The 14,025-nt window shown below is 35.9% G+C and overlaps 1 protein-coding gene across 1 annotated transcript; it reads left to right on the forward strand.

Moving 5' to 3' along the window:
- Positions 1 to 1,482: 1,482 nt before the first annotated feature.
- LOC148281222 (uncharacterized) lies at positions 1,483 to 13,959 on the forward strand. The gene is made up of 6 exons (XM_088227028.1): positions 1,483 to 1,607; positions 2,152 to 2,284; positions 2,876 to 3,011; positions 3,509 to 3,720; positions 4,862 to 5,007; positions 5,207 to 13,959. Exons 1-6 carry the CDS (start codon positions 1,540 to 1,542, stop codon positions 7,446 to 7,448), a joined length of 2,937 nt encoding a protein of 978 aa, XP_088083154.1. The 5' UTR covers positions 1,483 to 1,539; the 3' UTR covers positions 7,449 to 13,959.
- The last annotated feature ends 66 nt before the right edge of the window (positions 13,960 to 14,025 follow it).

Consider the following 14,025-nt stretch of genomic DNA (forward strand, 5'->3'; position numbering starts at 1 on the left):
AAACCAACAACTAAATATAAAAGACAGTGAATTAAATTGAATTAATTCCAGCAGCTCAGCAAATTTGGGAACAAACAGAAGTCGCACGGAGCCAAATCCGCTGAATAAGCTGGATGAGGATGCAATTCATTCAATTTAGCTATTGCTTTCCTGGATTAATGGGCCGGGGCGTGATCATGATTGAAGAGGATTTTTTTGTGTTGCAAATGAGTCTCGCCTTCCGTGATTTTTGCCATCAATCGATTCAAAGTTATATTAAAACCTCTCAAAACTGCTCAAAAATCAATAATTAAAATAATTTTTAAAAAGCCCTTCAGGTACCCCAGCGTAAAGTTATTTGAGTAATTTGAGATCTTGGATATAAGGCAATTATATATTATTAGAATAATAATGTTTGTGAAAGCAAAATTATTCTACCAAATCCCAAAAGGAACACTCCCACACTACCAGAAGTCAAACTAGAGGATGGGTCATGGGGTCTACCACAAACTCTGAATTCGGGCAAAGAAATTTAAGGTTTCTGGGCCCCAAAATATTCAATATGTTACTCAAACATTGCAAAACCATGACCCGGATTCAATTTAATAAATTCGTAAAAAATTGGTTACTGGGTTTAGGTCGAGAAAAATCGAAAAATTTACTCAAAAAAATTCTTAAATAATAAATTAATATTGTATAACTGTATAATAAATTAACTAGTAGATGGTAATTTTATTGTTTATTTTGCATAAAAATGTCTGCCTTAAAACAGGTTGTACCTAGTTAGGCAGACTAGATATAATCCAGAGAAATCTATTATCGAAGTGTGTATGTAGTAGATAAAGTAATTGTTATTTTTGCTAATACACCATGATTATTATTATTAATAATGTCAGTTGTCAGTTGTTGTTATTCCTTTATGCAATTAATCGATGAAGGTGATGCCATGAGAATCCCAAAATACAGTTGCTATGACCTTACCAGCGGTTGTTTATCTTTGGTCGCTTCGGAGCACCACCACCATCTTCAACACATTATTTCGCCTGTTGATTAAACTCTGGATTGAAATAGTGGATCCTAGTTTCATCCACAGTGATGTATTGACGGAAAAACTTGCTCATCAGCCCCAAACGAGCTTTGAAATTGAAAACTTGTTGCGACTTTTGGTCAACTGTCAGCAATCGCGGCAGCTATCGGGTGGAGAGCTTTATAATATGCCAATATTTCTGCAAGATATTCTCAACCCGTTATTTTGATGTCAACCACCAATTTTCTTTTTTTTAAAACTCGACGTGGCAACTGTTTTGCACACTAGTTATGTATCAGCCCTCCCAGTATAATGTGTATTGTTAATTTTAATAAAAAAACGTACCTTGTACATCAGGCAGGTGTTTTTTTATTATATTTCACTCATAAGCGTGTCTCTGTCTAGGTTGGCGCGACGTGGAGGGCCGCAGGGCGCGCTGGGACGGGCGCGCCGTGGCGGCGCTGGAGCGCGTGGCGGGCGCGGCGCGGCTGGCCCGCCCCCCGCGCCCGCCGCCTGCGCCGCCCCGCCGCGCCATGCGCGGCCGACACGCCATCCGACACCTCTTCACGGCTGCCAGCAAATTCCACAAGAACCTACGCAGGTACATCTCGATTTTCACATCTCTCACCCTCACGCGATACCCGTCCCCTAGATGGAAAAAATGGCATTCACAAGTCGATATTTCGATAGAAAAAATTGTACCTGAAATATGACAAGCGCTGTGGTACAGTTCTACGATTATTTTTGTTCGATTACAGTTTTTTATATATATTTTTTGAATATAGTAGTTGCGTAATTATTTACCTTGCTTATGATATACAAGGTTTATATTTCAACAAATGGATTTTTCTGCAATTACATTACTTTTTTTTTTTTCTAAAACTGTTGGGAACAGGAAGGATATGCTAAAGTGAGCCAATCAGGAACTTCTCAGCATTTGCTCATGTGGAGAGCAAACCACTCAAAACTCTTAAGGAGAAGCCTGCCTGTTGACAGCAGTCAACAGGCCTGCCGTTCCAATTGCCTGCACTATTTTGACCATGTATGATACTACCTCTCATTACAGTTGTCATCGGAAGTTCCTGTACAAAAATACAGGGTAACAATAAATAACAAATATTTTTGAAAAACATTTTATTTTACAGGGGAGTATACTTGGCGTGTATCATTTACCATGAAGACAAAGTTTTGGTGACCAACGAAGACTTTTTGCCAGTTATAGAAATTGATGAGACTTATCCCGCTTGCATCTACACAGATTATCATTGGCTTATGAAGGTATTTTTATTTATATTTACTTGACTGCACCTCAGCAAAATCATTATGGTAAATTTTCATCCTTTATCACATCATTTGTGTGTGTATATTGTATTTAAATTAAAAATCTCTAGCGATTTTGGGATTGATTCTAATGGCTGTGATGGAGTACCTATGTCTTTTTAGAAGGTATACTTCTATTAAGTGTCACGAAAATCTAAACTGAGTAACATTAGCAGCGATACCAACAAGTGGTCTTAAGGCCCTGCGAACCCCATATATATAAAGATGGCGAATGTCTGGCGTCAAACAACGGGACCCCCCCAGCTAAGGGAAGGCGACCCCTACAGAAATCCTGTCAGAGAAGGCAACGAGAAACCATTCTGATTATTGCTTCCTCGGATATCACTCTGGGTCTCCTGATTGGGCACAGGAAGAAGCGATTAAGCATAAATGTATCTAGCAAATAGTGTAATACACTGGTTTCTAGTTTAATATTCTCATCAGCTGTTTGCAAGAAAAATTCTGATACATGCATTCTCTAATTTATACATGACATTATCATTTTATCACGTTTTTTCGGTAATTTTAACATAAAATTGTATTCTTCAGGTTGCCTGCACTTGGGATGAAGTAAAGAGCCTTCGAGCAGACATGGAGAAGAATTCTTCATCGGCAATCCACTTCAGGACCAAACTGTTAGCTGCTGCTGCTCAGATGCAATCTGCTCTGTGTATCCAAGATCTAGGTTTGTAAAAATTTTTACTTTTAATTTTCATACCATCTCTCTACATTTCCCAATATCGACAAACTACGAAAATAACCTTACTGTACCAATTTCGAAGATCGTTATGGCTCAAGAATCTTAGTTAGATCTAACCCTCGGGGGATTTCATCAAGATATTCCCTATTTTTTTTAATAAAGAGAGATCAATTTGTCTTGTAATTTAACTTAGTCAGCAAATACTGGAGTTTGCCAAAGTAATGCTGGTGTTACTAAAGTAGTCTTTAGAAGAATGTTCTTTGTATATGAAGTTACATAATAATTATTTCCTATATCTATCATCTTAACAAGCTAAAAACAACTCGCTTTACTGTTAGCCAAATAACAAGTTTTTACCAATTTCAAATACTTTTTTTTTAAAATCCGTATCCGAAACATTTCACTATAATATTTTACGTGTGGGTGATGCCAGTATTGAAAACAGACAATTTTACAACTATTCAAAATGAATATTCTTCCAGGACAACTGTATCACAAGCCTCTTCGTGACAGCCACGGGACGCTGGTCATCTCTTGCATCAACTCTGTCAAGTCCGCCAAGAGCGTGTCGGTGCTGAACTCTCGGTGGCTTCCGCTTAGCAAGGTGCATAAGAGGCTCACCGCCCTGTCCGAGGACAACACCATCGGGGACCTGCTCATGGCAACCATCCACGACCAGATCAACTACCACCAGGTGAGTGTGACAGCAACCCAGCGACATGCACTCGTTATCAATAAAATTACTCTCAATTTACAATGAGGGAGTATAAGAATATTCAATCATTTTGATTATTTTTTCATACATTTTCAAGACACTATGTTGTACAATTTAAGTACAATTTTTACTGCGCGTAAGAATACATTTTTTAAAATCCAATTTCCCGTAGAGCTGAATTTCCTTATTGATTGGTTATTATAGTAGACCCTCCAGAGATGTCGCCGATGCTTTAGGAGTGGGGGTAACTGTAGGTTATCAGCGAGTGCATGGCGCTAGGCAGCTCTCTCTTACTTCTGCCGTCAATCAGCTAGCATCTAGGAACTTACATTTCAATTTACTTCTCTGTACGAATCGTGTGAATACTTTATCTTTTATTTACTCGACCACCAAATCATTACATTTTGTTTTCGCAATAATTCCAAAAAAAAACACATCCAGGTAAATTTCTCAATATTTAGGGAAAAAATCATTTTATGCAAATTAATTTTTTTATTTTCGTGTTTTTTAGGTTAAGTACCTACAAAAAATAGTTTAAACATGTTTTTTTTCAATTCAATAAAAAAACACATTGTTAAATATTATTGTTATCAAAAACATTTTTCACTTTGTGGTATGACATTTTACTCTTATGTGTTTATAAATTTGTATAAACCACTTTAATTATGGGCTGCACTGTGACCGGTTTCGACGTTACTACCTCATCATTAGGAATTTAACTTAAATTCCTGAGGATGGGGTAGTAACCTTGAAACCGGTCGAAGTGTAACTCATAATGAAAGTGGGTAATACAAATTTATAAACATATGAGTGTCATAATTAAATATTAATAATCCCCAATTATGGCGGTTTTTACAATTTTTCTGCAATTTCCTCACTTTAGTGTTTTTCTCAGTTTAACACTTTTTTTTGTTGCTCCCTCGAAAAACATCTGAGAGAAATCAATTAAAAATGTAATGCATGGCTCTAGTCAAAACTTTGGATATATTTGTGGAACTTGGTCTGGTCCAGAACCTTTTTTCACATCAAGTTTATCTAATTCATTCTTTATTTTACGTTTCTTTCTCGGTAAAGTTATTTAATTTATTATTCTCAAAACACAATTGTTAATTTGTTTCAGTTGTCATCTGTGAAGCTTCCCAAGGGTCTTTATTTGGGATACCTCAAGCTGCAGTCCTCCGTAGACCTCATACAACTTGTGGTGCCAGCGCGGGCTCCCAATGTCCTCCCGCACTGCAAGATGAGAGACAACTCGCACGTGTCAGCGTAAGTTCTATTTATTTATTTATTTATTTAAATCTTAAAGTAGGGCACACATATCATACATATTGTTATGTGTGTTCTAATAATAACATTGCAAATGTATTTAATTTATAAATTGTTTATCTTCTATGACATCCATACGCAAGTTAAAGAGAAAGTTCCATGCGGACAATGATTGATTGTTATATTTTTTACTTTACAGCGAAGAATGGGACTACTTGAAACAGCAACAAGGAAAATCAAACGGAACCGTCGAACTAACAACGAAAACTGCCAGAAGAATGTCAATTACTAGCTTACAATCGCAAACTCCTACCGAATCCCAACAAATGTTCCTAGATCTCGTCATATCCACAGCCAAGAAGTTATTTAAGTACATGGATATTCCTCTGGAAAAAGCTCTCACGCATAGAATCTACGATCTAGAAGTTATAGACTTAAGTAACGACGTTAGTTTTATTGTTATCTGTCCACCGGCCGAGCAAGCCTGCTCCGTTCCGGGCCAGAGGGAAATCTTACTACAGAGAGGAGACCTGCTCAGTCTGCCCATACAAGCCTTCGAAATGATCCACCTCAACACATACCAGAACAGCATCATCAACAAATATTCTAAACTCAGTTGCACTCTCGAACTGGATACCGTCCTCGCCAATCACTCCCACCGGGAAGCTTTCTCCAACACCGAATTACAAACTGCTAAAGATAGGCTCATCAAGCTGCAAGAACTACAGAACAGCCTCAACTCAGTGTGGAAGGACTGCAGGTGGCTTATGGACGTTATCAGCTTTGCGAGGGATAAAGATAAACTGCAAGGCGGCACGGGCAACAACAATATCGGTATACAAATGAAGAATTTAATCAGTCGAATTCCCACGACTCTCATCAGTACCGACAACAATCCCGTCGCTGACAACCTCATGGTTAGTTCTATTTCTAATTCCAACCTGAAGAGGACTCTTCTCCAAATTCCGCCTCGGGATCAGAAGCTAGCCAAGAGTTCTCCCGGGAGAGGATCCTGGCCCGGGCCCAATGCGACCAGCCCCATGGGCCCCCCGGGCAGCACTCTCCTTTCCGCAGAGTTCAGTAAATCGGAGCAGCATCTCAGTATCACTCCTAGAGAAGATTCCGTCTCCACCCTCAACCTGAGCGGCTCCCAGTACCTGAGTGCGCATTCCGACGCGTTAAGTGTGCTGGATCCTTACTCCAGGAAGAGCAGCGCCGATTCTCAGTTCACCCATTCCAGTGTAGCTAGCAGTAATTTCTTCCCCAATCAACAGATTCAAAATAAAACATTCGAGGAAACAAGTATAAATACTAGGCTACCCCCTTCGAGAAGTCAGGACACCCTCCTGTCCCAGCCGAACTCCTCTAACCAAAGAAGAAAAAGTACAACCCTCAATGCCAGCCTTTCCGCAACTTCCAGTCCTCTGTTGCACGCTAAACCTTTCTACGCCGGCAGCATGATGAGTATCCACACGGTCAACACTACTAACACTTCCGACTCTATGCACAGTATCTCCAGCGATTCTGAAGGCCAGAGTTTTCCCATATCCACCTCCACTCCCAACAAAGTCAAAAGTAAGAAACCGCATAAGATTAGGAAACCAGAAACCGGGATAGCATCGTCCAAGAGCATGTCCAATGTCAAATGCTCGCTCGACTTTGGAGAGTCGGCGCAGGCCGGTATATTCCTCAAACCGACCACTTACTTGAAGCCCACTTTGAATGCCATTCAATGCGAGTCGCAGCTAGAAAGGAACAATCCAGACGGTGAAACGAAGAATTCCAGTGAACCTAAGCAGTTTTTTCGTGACAAGGCTCGAACCGCCATCGGTCCGCAAGGGAGCGGGAGTGTCAACCCTCTCGGGAGATGCGACGGTAGAGCTAATGATGAAAGAACTGACAATCCTCCGAAAGATCTCAAACTGTCTGAAAAACAGGCACCCCTCTCGCCGAAAACTAAAATTCTCCAGCAGCAAAATAACGAAGCATCCGATCTAGCCAGTTCCAGCGACGGCAGTCGATACAGTTCACTGGGAAGTCTCTCCCATCAGTCCATCGCCACGGAGCAGCTGACCGTGAAGAACACCTCCCCCGGGATCCTGCAAGTCTACGCGGCTTACGATACGGGCCTAGCCAGCGGCACTTCACTCAAGCTGCACGTTACTCCGCGTACGTCGGCCAGGGAGGTGGTGGACTTGGTGGTGAAGCAGTTAAACATGGCTGTCGTATTGAAAGGAAAAGAAGGCCCCATCTACAGCGACGACAAGCTTCCCAATTTCTGTCTCGTGGCCGTCATCGGAGCTCGAGAACGATGTCTGAGAGACGACTTCAAGCCTCTGCAACTACAAAATCCCTGGCGGAAAGGACGACTCTACGTCCGGCAGAAACATCAAGTCCTCGCTGCCCTAGAACATTCCACCAAGAGAGCCGCTTTTATCTAGGTTAATATTGTTCGGTTTCGGATATCGTCGGAGAACGTTGGCTCCGGTGCTCCCGTGCCTCGCCCGCTCTCCGTACTTCCACTAGGGAACGTTAGATTAACATTCCCACCGCGTTAGTACTTTACCATACCTTGCCATATAATTATGTTGCGACTGATCGTAAATATACTTTTTTATATATGCGTTTATATGTCGTAAGTATTTGTTAATGTGTAACGTAGATTTGATTACCGGTGAGTGTTTGAAATTAGGTGCTCGAAGCCAATGCTGGTGATGATTGATCCGGTATTGCCTTCTACTGCCTACTGGTGGTTTAACGCAATTATAAGAATGTTTAGACTGGTGATGCGCAGTATTTTATGTAAATAAAGATTAATAAATATTGTTATAGACGTGTGAATTACACTATTATAGGTATTGCCGAATTTAATTAAGTATTTAAATCAATTTTAAATAGGTCACCCTAGGTGACTTAAAGGGCCTATTTCAACACCTCTGAGTAAAGTCTTGATTAGAACTACTCGTCGAGTAAAACAAATAATCTGTTTTACCACCGCTAAGTAGCGCTATTCGGCGAGTAAGTCCCTGAGTAAACTACTCAAAGCTCTTCCCTATGATTAACTGCTAATCATAACCTAGAGAAAAAATAAAATGGCGGCAAAACAATTTGACAGCCGGCAAAGAGGGTTTGTGTTTCGATTTGTTAGTTTGGAAAGTGTGTTTTTTTATAAATTATGGAACTGATAGAGCTTGTGGACGATTTTCTGTAAGACCGAAAGTGGTTGGATTTGGAGCACGCGTTAAACTCCGCTTCTATTGATTTCCACGCGGAATTTTTTTCTTTCCACAAAACATTGTCGCTTTTTTTATTTTCAATCACATTTTTGTGGCGCAAAACTAAATTTATTAGTACTTCGCATTCCTCAGTACTAAAGTTTACACTTTCTTCGAGCTTATTCCATTATAATGCAGTTTTCAAAAAACACGTGCGACTCCCAAAGTAATGAACGAATACAATAAACAACACACGAAAGCTAGCAGTAGACGTTGTCACGTTGTCAGACGTGAGCCTAGACCGTTTAAATGCGATGTTGCCACACAAATTATCTTTTTAGCAAATCAGAGGATACTCACAGGTCATGAAAACGTTGCTCGGTAATCGGGACATTAATCATCAGATTTAGTTATGTGATGGTTAGTTATTCAATACTTTACTCAGAGGTGGTGAAATAGGCCCTTAGTGTCATATCGTAACTGCTTTATTTTACTCCCAACTGAGTAAATATTTTAGATACAATTTTATCTTTACAAACCATTCCCGATCCAATTTTAACTATCATAAAATCTCTTAGATTCCCCGTGCATTAAGATAGATTATTTTTGCTATTCAACCCTTTTCACACAGTTATCACTAATCTAGAACTGCTTCTAGTAAATATACTGCAGATGAACTTGGTATTAATGAGCAACCGTGGACCATTCGAGATTCTTCAATTTGTCAATCAAACTTGTCATTAAATTAATTATTTAAGGCTTTGAACACGCTTTCCTTTTTAATCTATTTTGTATTAATCAACTACACGTACACACAGATTCTCTTCGAGTATCTTTGAATAGATTCTCTTTAATAGTGTAGTGTAACAGATTGTACAAAAAAAACATTAAACAACCGAGATCTCTTTATAACCGAGTTCAGTTGCACGTAACAATGCTCAATAGTTTCACGAAACAATTTTTATATGGATAGAATCAATCGTTCAATATCAAAGACACCAAATTTTTTATAATTATGTATGTACTGAGATCAATGTGTATTTATTTATTTTTTGTATGTGAATTCCAGGAACTAACCGTGGTTAAAATACTAAAATATTAAGTACATGTTTATAGTTCACGAGCTTGATAAATAATTTGTTGAATGTAATATTACGCGACCTTATAAAACTATGTTTAATCGCTAAACTAAAATCAAACTCCAATATAAATTAAGATGTGTAATAATTAAATATCTTTTATTTTTGTAGATATTCTAAGGTTTATACTATGATTTTACCTGATTTAGAGAGAAACCTATTTTTAGTGCATTGCCATATTTATTGATATTATATATTGAATGTTTATGGAGTATGTAATAATAGTGTTTTTAAAAGGAAAATGGATGATATTATTGTTGTTAAATTTTAGAATGATTAAAAAGAAGTATCGCAGGACAATATTATGGAAAAGGAATGAAATTATAGCACAGTGATAGGATGCTGGACTTACGAGACATTGTGCAATCAATCGCTCTGTTCAATCTCTAATCTGGCCCGAAATATATGTAAATGATATGAGCATGTTATATAAAATCCAAAATTAAATATGTATTTGTCAATATGCAGAAATTGTACAATTGAAAAATCTGTTAAATTTTTACATGTTTGTGTATAATAAATTGATAAAATGAAGAGTCTCTATGGCACGGTGATTAGAAACACTTTTCATACTGACACGCATGAGTTTCTGGGTTCAAAAACCAGCTGGGATATTCGATTGTAATTTTTGAAGTGTGTAAAATGACAGGTATATGACTGAATATTATGTTCCAACGGGGTAAGAGCACCCACAAACAAAATCACTAAAAAATATGGACTTAAAAAAATAAATTATTCACACCTGTGAACTCTACACATTTTTCAAGAACCTTCTTTCGGAAGAAGCTTGATTGCTGCGCTAGTGTCAAAATGAAAGTTATTTCTACCGTTGAATTTTCTCTCTCTACCTATTTTCAAGGATTTCGTTAGATTTAACGAGTTGTTTATTCTGGAGGTATAAACATAATTGTGGGATTGGATTATTCAAAATAAAACATGAAGAAATTCAATAGCGTATCCCTTAATTTTAATACACTTAACCCTTATCTCGGTAGAACGAATCTCAAACATTTTTTTTTGTTTTAATCAAATTTTATTATGAATTGTGAAAATGTAGTTAAGAATTAAAAATACGGGAAAGCAGTTTTAACTGAATGCTCGTATTTTAGTCTATGGTAAAAAAATGCGATCATATATGTATATCCTATGGGATATATTGCCAAGAAAAAGGTTAAGAAATAAGGAACCGGCAACAAGACAGACATAACAAGAATACAAAGACAACACAATAAAATAATTAAATTTACAACTTACCCTGCCTGACCCCTACGACCGAACTATATGAAAAAAAACACCAGTTTGACATGAAAAACTTGTCAAAAGTTGAGACGGTAAAAATTGTACACAAAATTGCACTGGAAACATACAAGAGGATGACATAACATTAACCAAAAATGCTGACATGCACAAATATAATATCAGGAAACAACAACACTACCACATTAAAAAAGCAAAGACAAATGGGACAGTCAAAAATACTGTACAATGGACAAACACTAGAATGACTTGCCTTAGCCGTTGAAAAATTACACTGAAGTAAAAAATTCTAATCAACCAGACGAGACATAATAACATGACTAGACTTAATAACATTTCTTTTATAACCCTAATGGATTTTTAAAGATATTAAATTAATAAAAATATCCATAATATTAACTGGATTTTTTTCTTAAAGGGTTATTTTTTCAATATTTTAGGAAACTATGCAACAAAGCAAACATATCAATGATTCAATAGTATACTTTAAATTAGTTATGATATTTAGAGGAATACTCACTATTACATTAAGTAAAATACAGACAAAAACAAAAATACTTTTGAAAATCTTAATTTATTTTTTTAAAGCCAATGCATAAAATGCATAAAACCTCAATTTACTAATAATAAAAATATTGAGTGAAACATGAATATTTTTTTCCCTAGGAAGCTAAAATGTTTTTTAATTCTTATAAAATACCACCGGATTATTCTGAAATGTGTAATACTCTAATTGCAGATTATTTTTTTAACAGCTGTTTCACTTTCTCTTAAGAATCTTAATGTTAAACGAAAAAATCATTAAAAAAAATTGTCCATGCAGTAGATCTATATAGCTGCGGATGCAACCTATGTATGATTTTTAGTGATTTCGTTTGGGGTGCTCCGAGAGATAAGTATCATATTTTACAAATTATCATTCAATCAATAGAAAATATTTTTATTTTCAGTATATATTTATTTGTATTATTGGGGACTTGAATAAGTTCTTGGTGATTTTGTTAGACGTCTCTCGGCTTCAATTCGTACGGCACCCAATTTCCTTGCTTTTGAATCATTTATAATGCTTTTAAACGTTTGGCAGCTGTTGCGCGATAAACGCAAAATAATTCTGCAAGTTCATTTTGCGTCTGGCATGGGTCTTCATCGAGTAATGCTTCCAATTCTTCGTCTTCAAACTTTTTTGTTGCGCCAGAGCGTTCTTTACCTTCGACATCAAAATCATTATTTTTAAAGGGTCGAAACCAATCTCGGCATGTTGTTTCCAACAGCATGGCCGCCGTAAGTCTCCACAAGAATTCTATCTACTTAATATAATAATAATATTTGGATGATTTATATAGCGCCATTTTTGTGAAAAATCACCTCAATTACAATTTACAATTTTATGCTTAAACTTACATTCTAACTAAGCTAAAGTGACATTGTATTTTCTGATTTAAAATTGAGGGTATGATTAACTAAAGTAAGATTTTATTTGGGATCTGAACTGACTGGGACTGTCGATGATTCGTAAGTTTGAAGGCAATTGGTTCCAGGCAGAGGGGCCGGCAACGGCAAAAGCACGATCTCCGAATCTTCAAGTGCAGATTTAAAAAAAAAGAAATGCAGTAGATTTTTTTTTTAAAGTTATGCATTTTCCCTGCAAATACTCTTTTTTGGTACGAAATTCGACGTGTTTAACGCTATAAAAAAATATTATGTTTACACTTTGGCTGAATAACATATACTGTCATTTCAAGCCTAATGGTGAGCTTCACGATGAAGTTGGCTGTAGTATTGCCCATGTAAACCGGCTAAGATATTACCATCTGTTAGGAAACAGCGATAACTTATTCAAGTCCCTATTAACTAGAACATTATGTGTAGAAACCTCCAAGATCTTATAACTTGACTTTAAAAAATCCACCCTTTAACCTTTTTTATTCTTTTACAACTTTAACATGATACATATTATCTGAATAATTTGTACAGCTTGTACGACAAGCACGATATAAATTATTCAAAATTATGATTTAAATAAATGTTAAGAATATTTTTAAAGAAATCCATTTATTTAAACCATATTTTCTTTAGCGTGATATCGATACAAATTAATATATTTTATCTCATTAATATTATTACTTTAAACTGTGTGTGGTACTAAACTGACTATTGCGAAAAAAATTATGCTATGTTTTATATCATTTACATTATACAATTTTTTTGTGTAATTTTAATTTTAAAAATATTTTTAAAATTACACTCAAATGAAATGAGCATATCTTTTTAAAAACAAATATATATGATACTTTTGTGTATGCTTAGTTATTGTTCTGCAATTTTTCAAATTATTTGGTTTTTTTTTTGGTAATTTGTGTTAAATGGCAACAACAAAAATCTAAGAATGGATTGTTTTTGGCCAGATAATAAATTCTAAATAGATTAACAAATTACAACAGAGATGGAGAATACCTTCAAGAAGGGAATATGGAAGTCTAGGCTTTTACGGGGCTTCTGACCTGTCATTGGCTGGTTTAAGTGGCCCCTTTTAACACTGTAACATTCTCCATTTCACCTATGTTTGAACATCCGCATGACATCAAAATGACGCCAAGTGCGAGCCGTTTTGTATGTGCTCATATTTAAACCCGAAAATTATAAATGAAAACATACTTTGAATATATTGATAATACTCGTATCATTAAAATCGTAAAAATGAACTCTAAATATTGATTATGTTTTTAATGTTATTCCTGACTTTTCAAAGTACCCTATTGTAATTGCAATATTTTTTTTATTTTATAATACTGTTATCAGTACAAAAAAACTGAATAAAATGAGTACTGATTTGTACAAAAATATTGAACATTTAAAAAAAATATACATTATATAAAAACTTACACCTTGAATAAAAATTTTACTGAATTTTTTCAGTTTTCAAATATGTCCAATAGTCAGTTTTGTTATACAAACCTACAGAGTTTTGAAGGCATATAATTGAACATAGAGACATGACGTGTGAATAAAGAGTTAAAACAGAGTTTAAGAAAATAATTATTATTTTAATGAAATGCGTTAAGATGCTAATGCTAAATATTTATAACATTGTTACTATTAACTATTGAAATGTATGTCTTCTTTTAAGGGGAGGAATTTAAGAATGTGTGGATGAAAATTGATTATTTTATGAGTTGTATATTGATTACTGTACGAAGCCTATTAAATGTCTTATGATTAACTAATTAGGGAAATGAAGACATTTTTCGAAAAGGAAATTAAGTTGATAAAAAATATTTGATTGCACAACAAGGTGTTCTATTGCTAGCACATAATACATACATATATATGTGACTAAATCATTTTGGTATTTTATTTCATCCTTATTTATGATCTCCCGATATCTCTCCATAGATCCATAGTTGAAA

This window comes from Micrasema longulum, unplaced genomic scaffold, assembly GCF_059751315.1.
Source record: "Micrasema longulum isolate JH-2025_06_02 unplaced genomic scaffold, ASM5975131v1 h1tg000486l, whole genome shotgun sequence".
Lineage (NCBI taxonomy): Eukaryota > Metazoa > Arthropoda > Insecta > Trichoptera > Brachycentridae > Micrasema > Micrasema longulum.

Bases quoted from the DNA above. Each gene is read 5' to 3' on its own strand.
- LOC148281222 (XM_088227028.1), top strand. From the start codon at position 1,540: ATGCGCGGCCGACACGCCATCCGACACCTCTTCACGGCTGCCAGCAAA. The intron at 1,608-2,151 runs GTACATCTCGAT...TTTATTTTACAG, and splicing joins TTCCACAAGAACCTACGCAG to GGGAGTATACTTGGCGTGTA. The intron at 5,008-5,206 runs GTAAGTTCTATT...TTTACTTTACAG, and splicing joins GACAACTCGCACGTGTCAGC to CGAAGAATGGGACTACTTGA.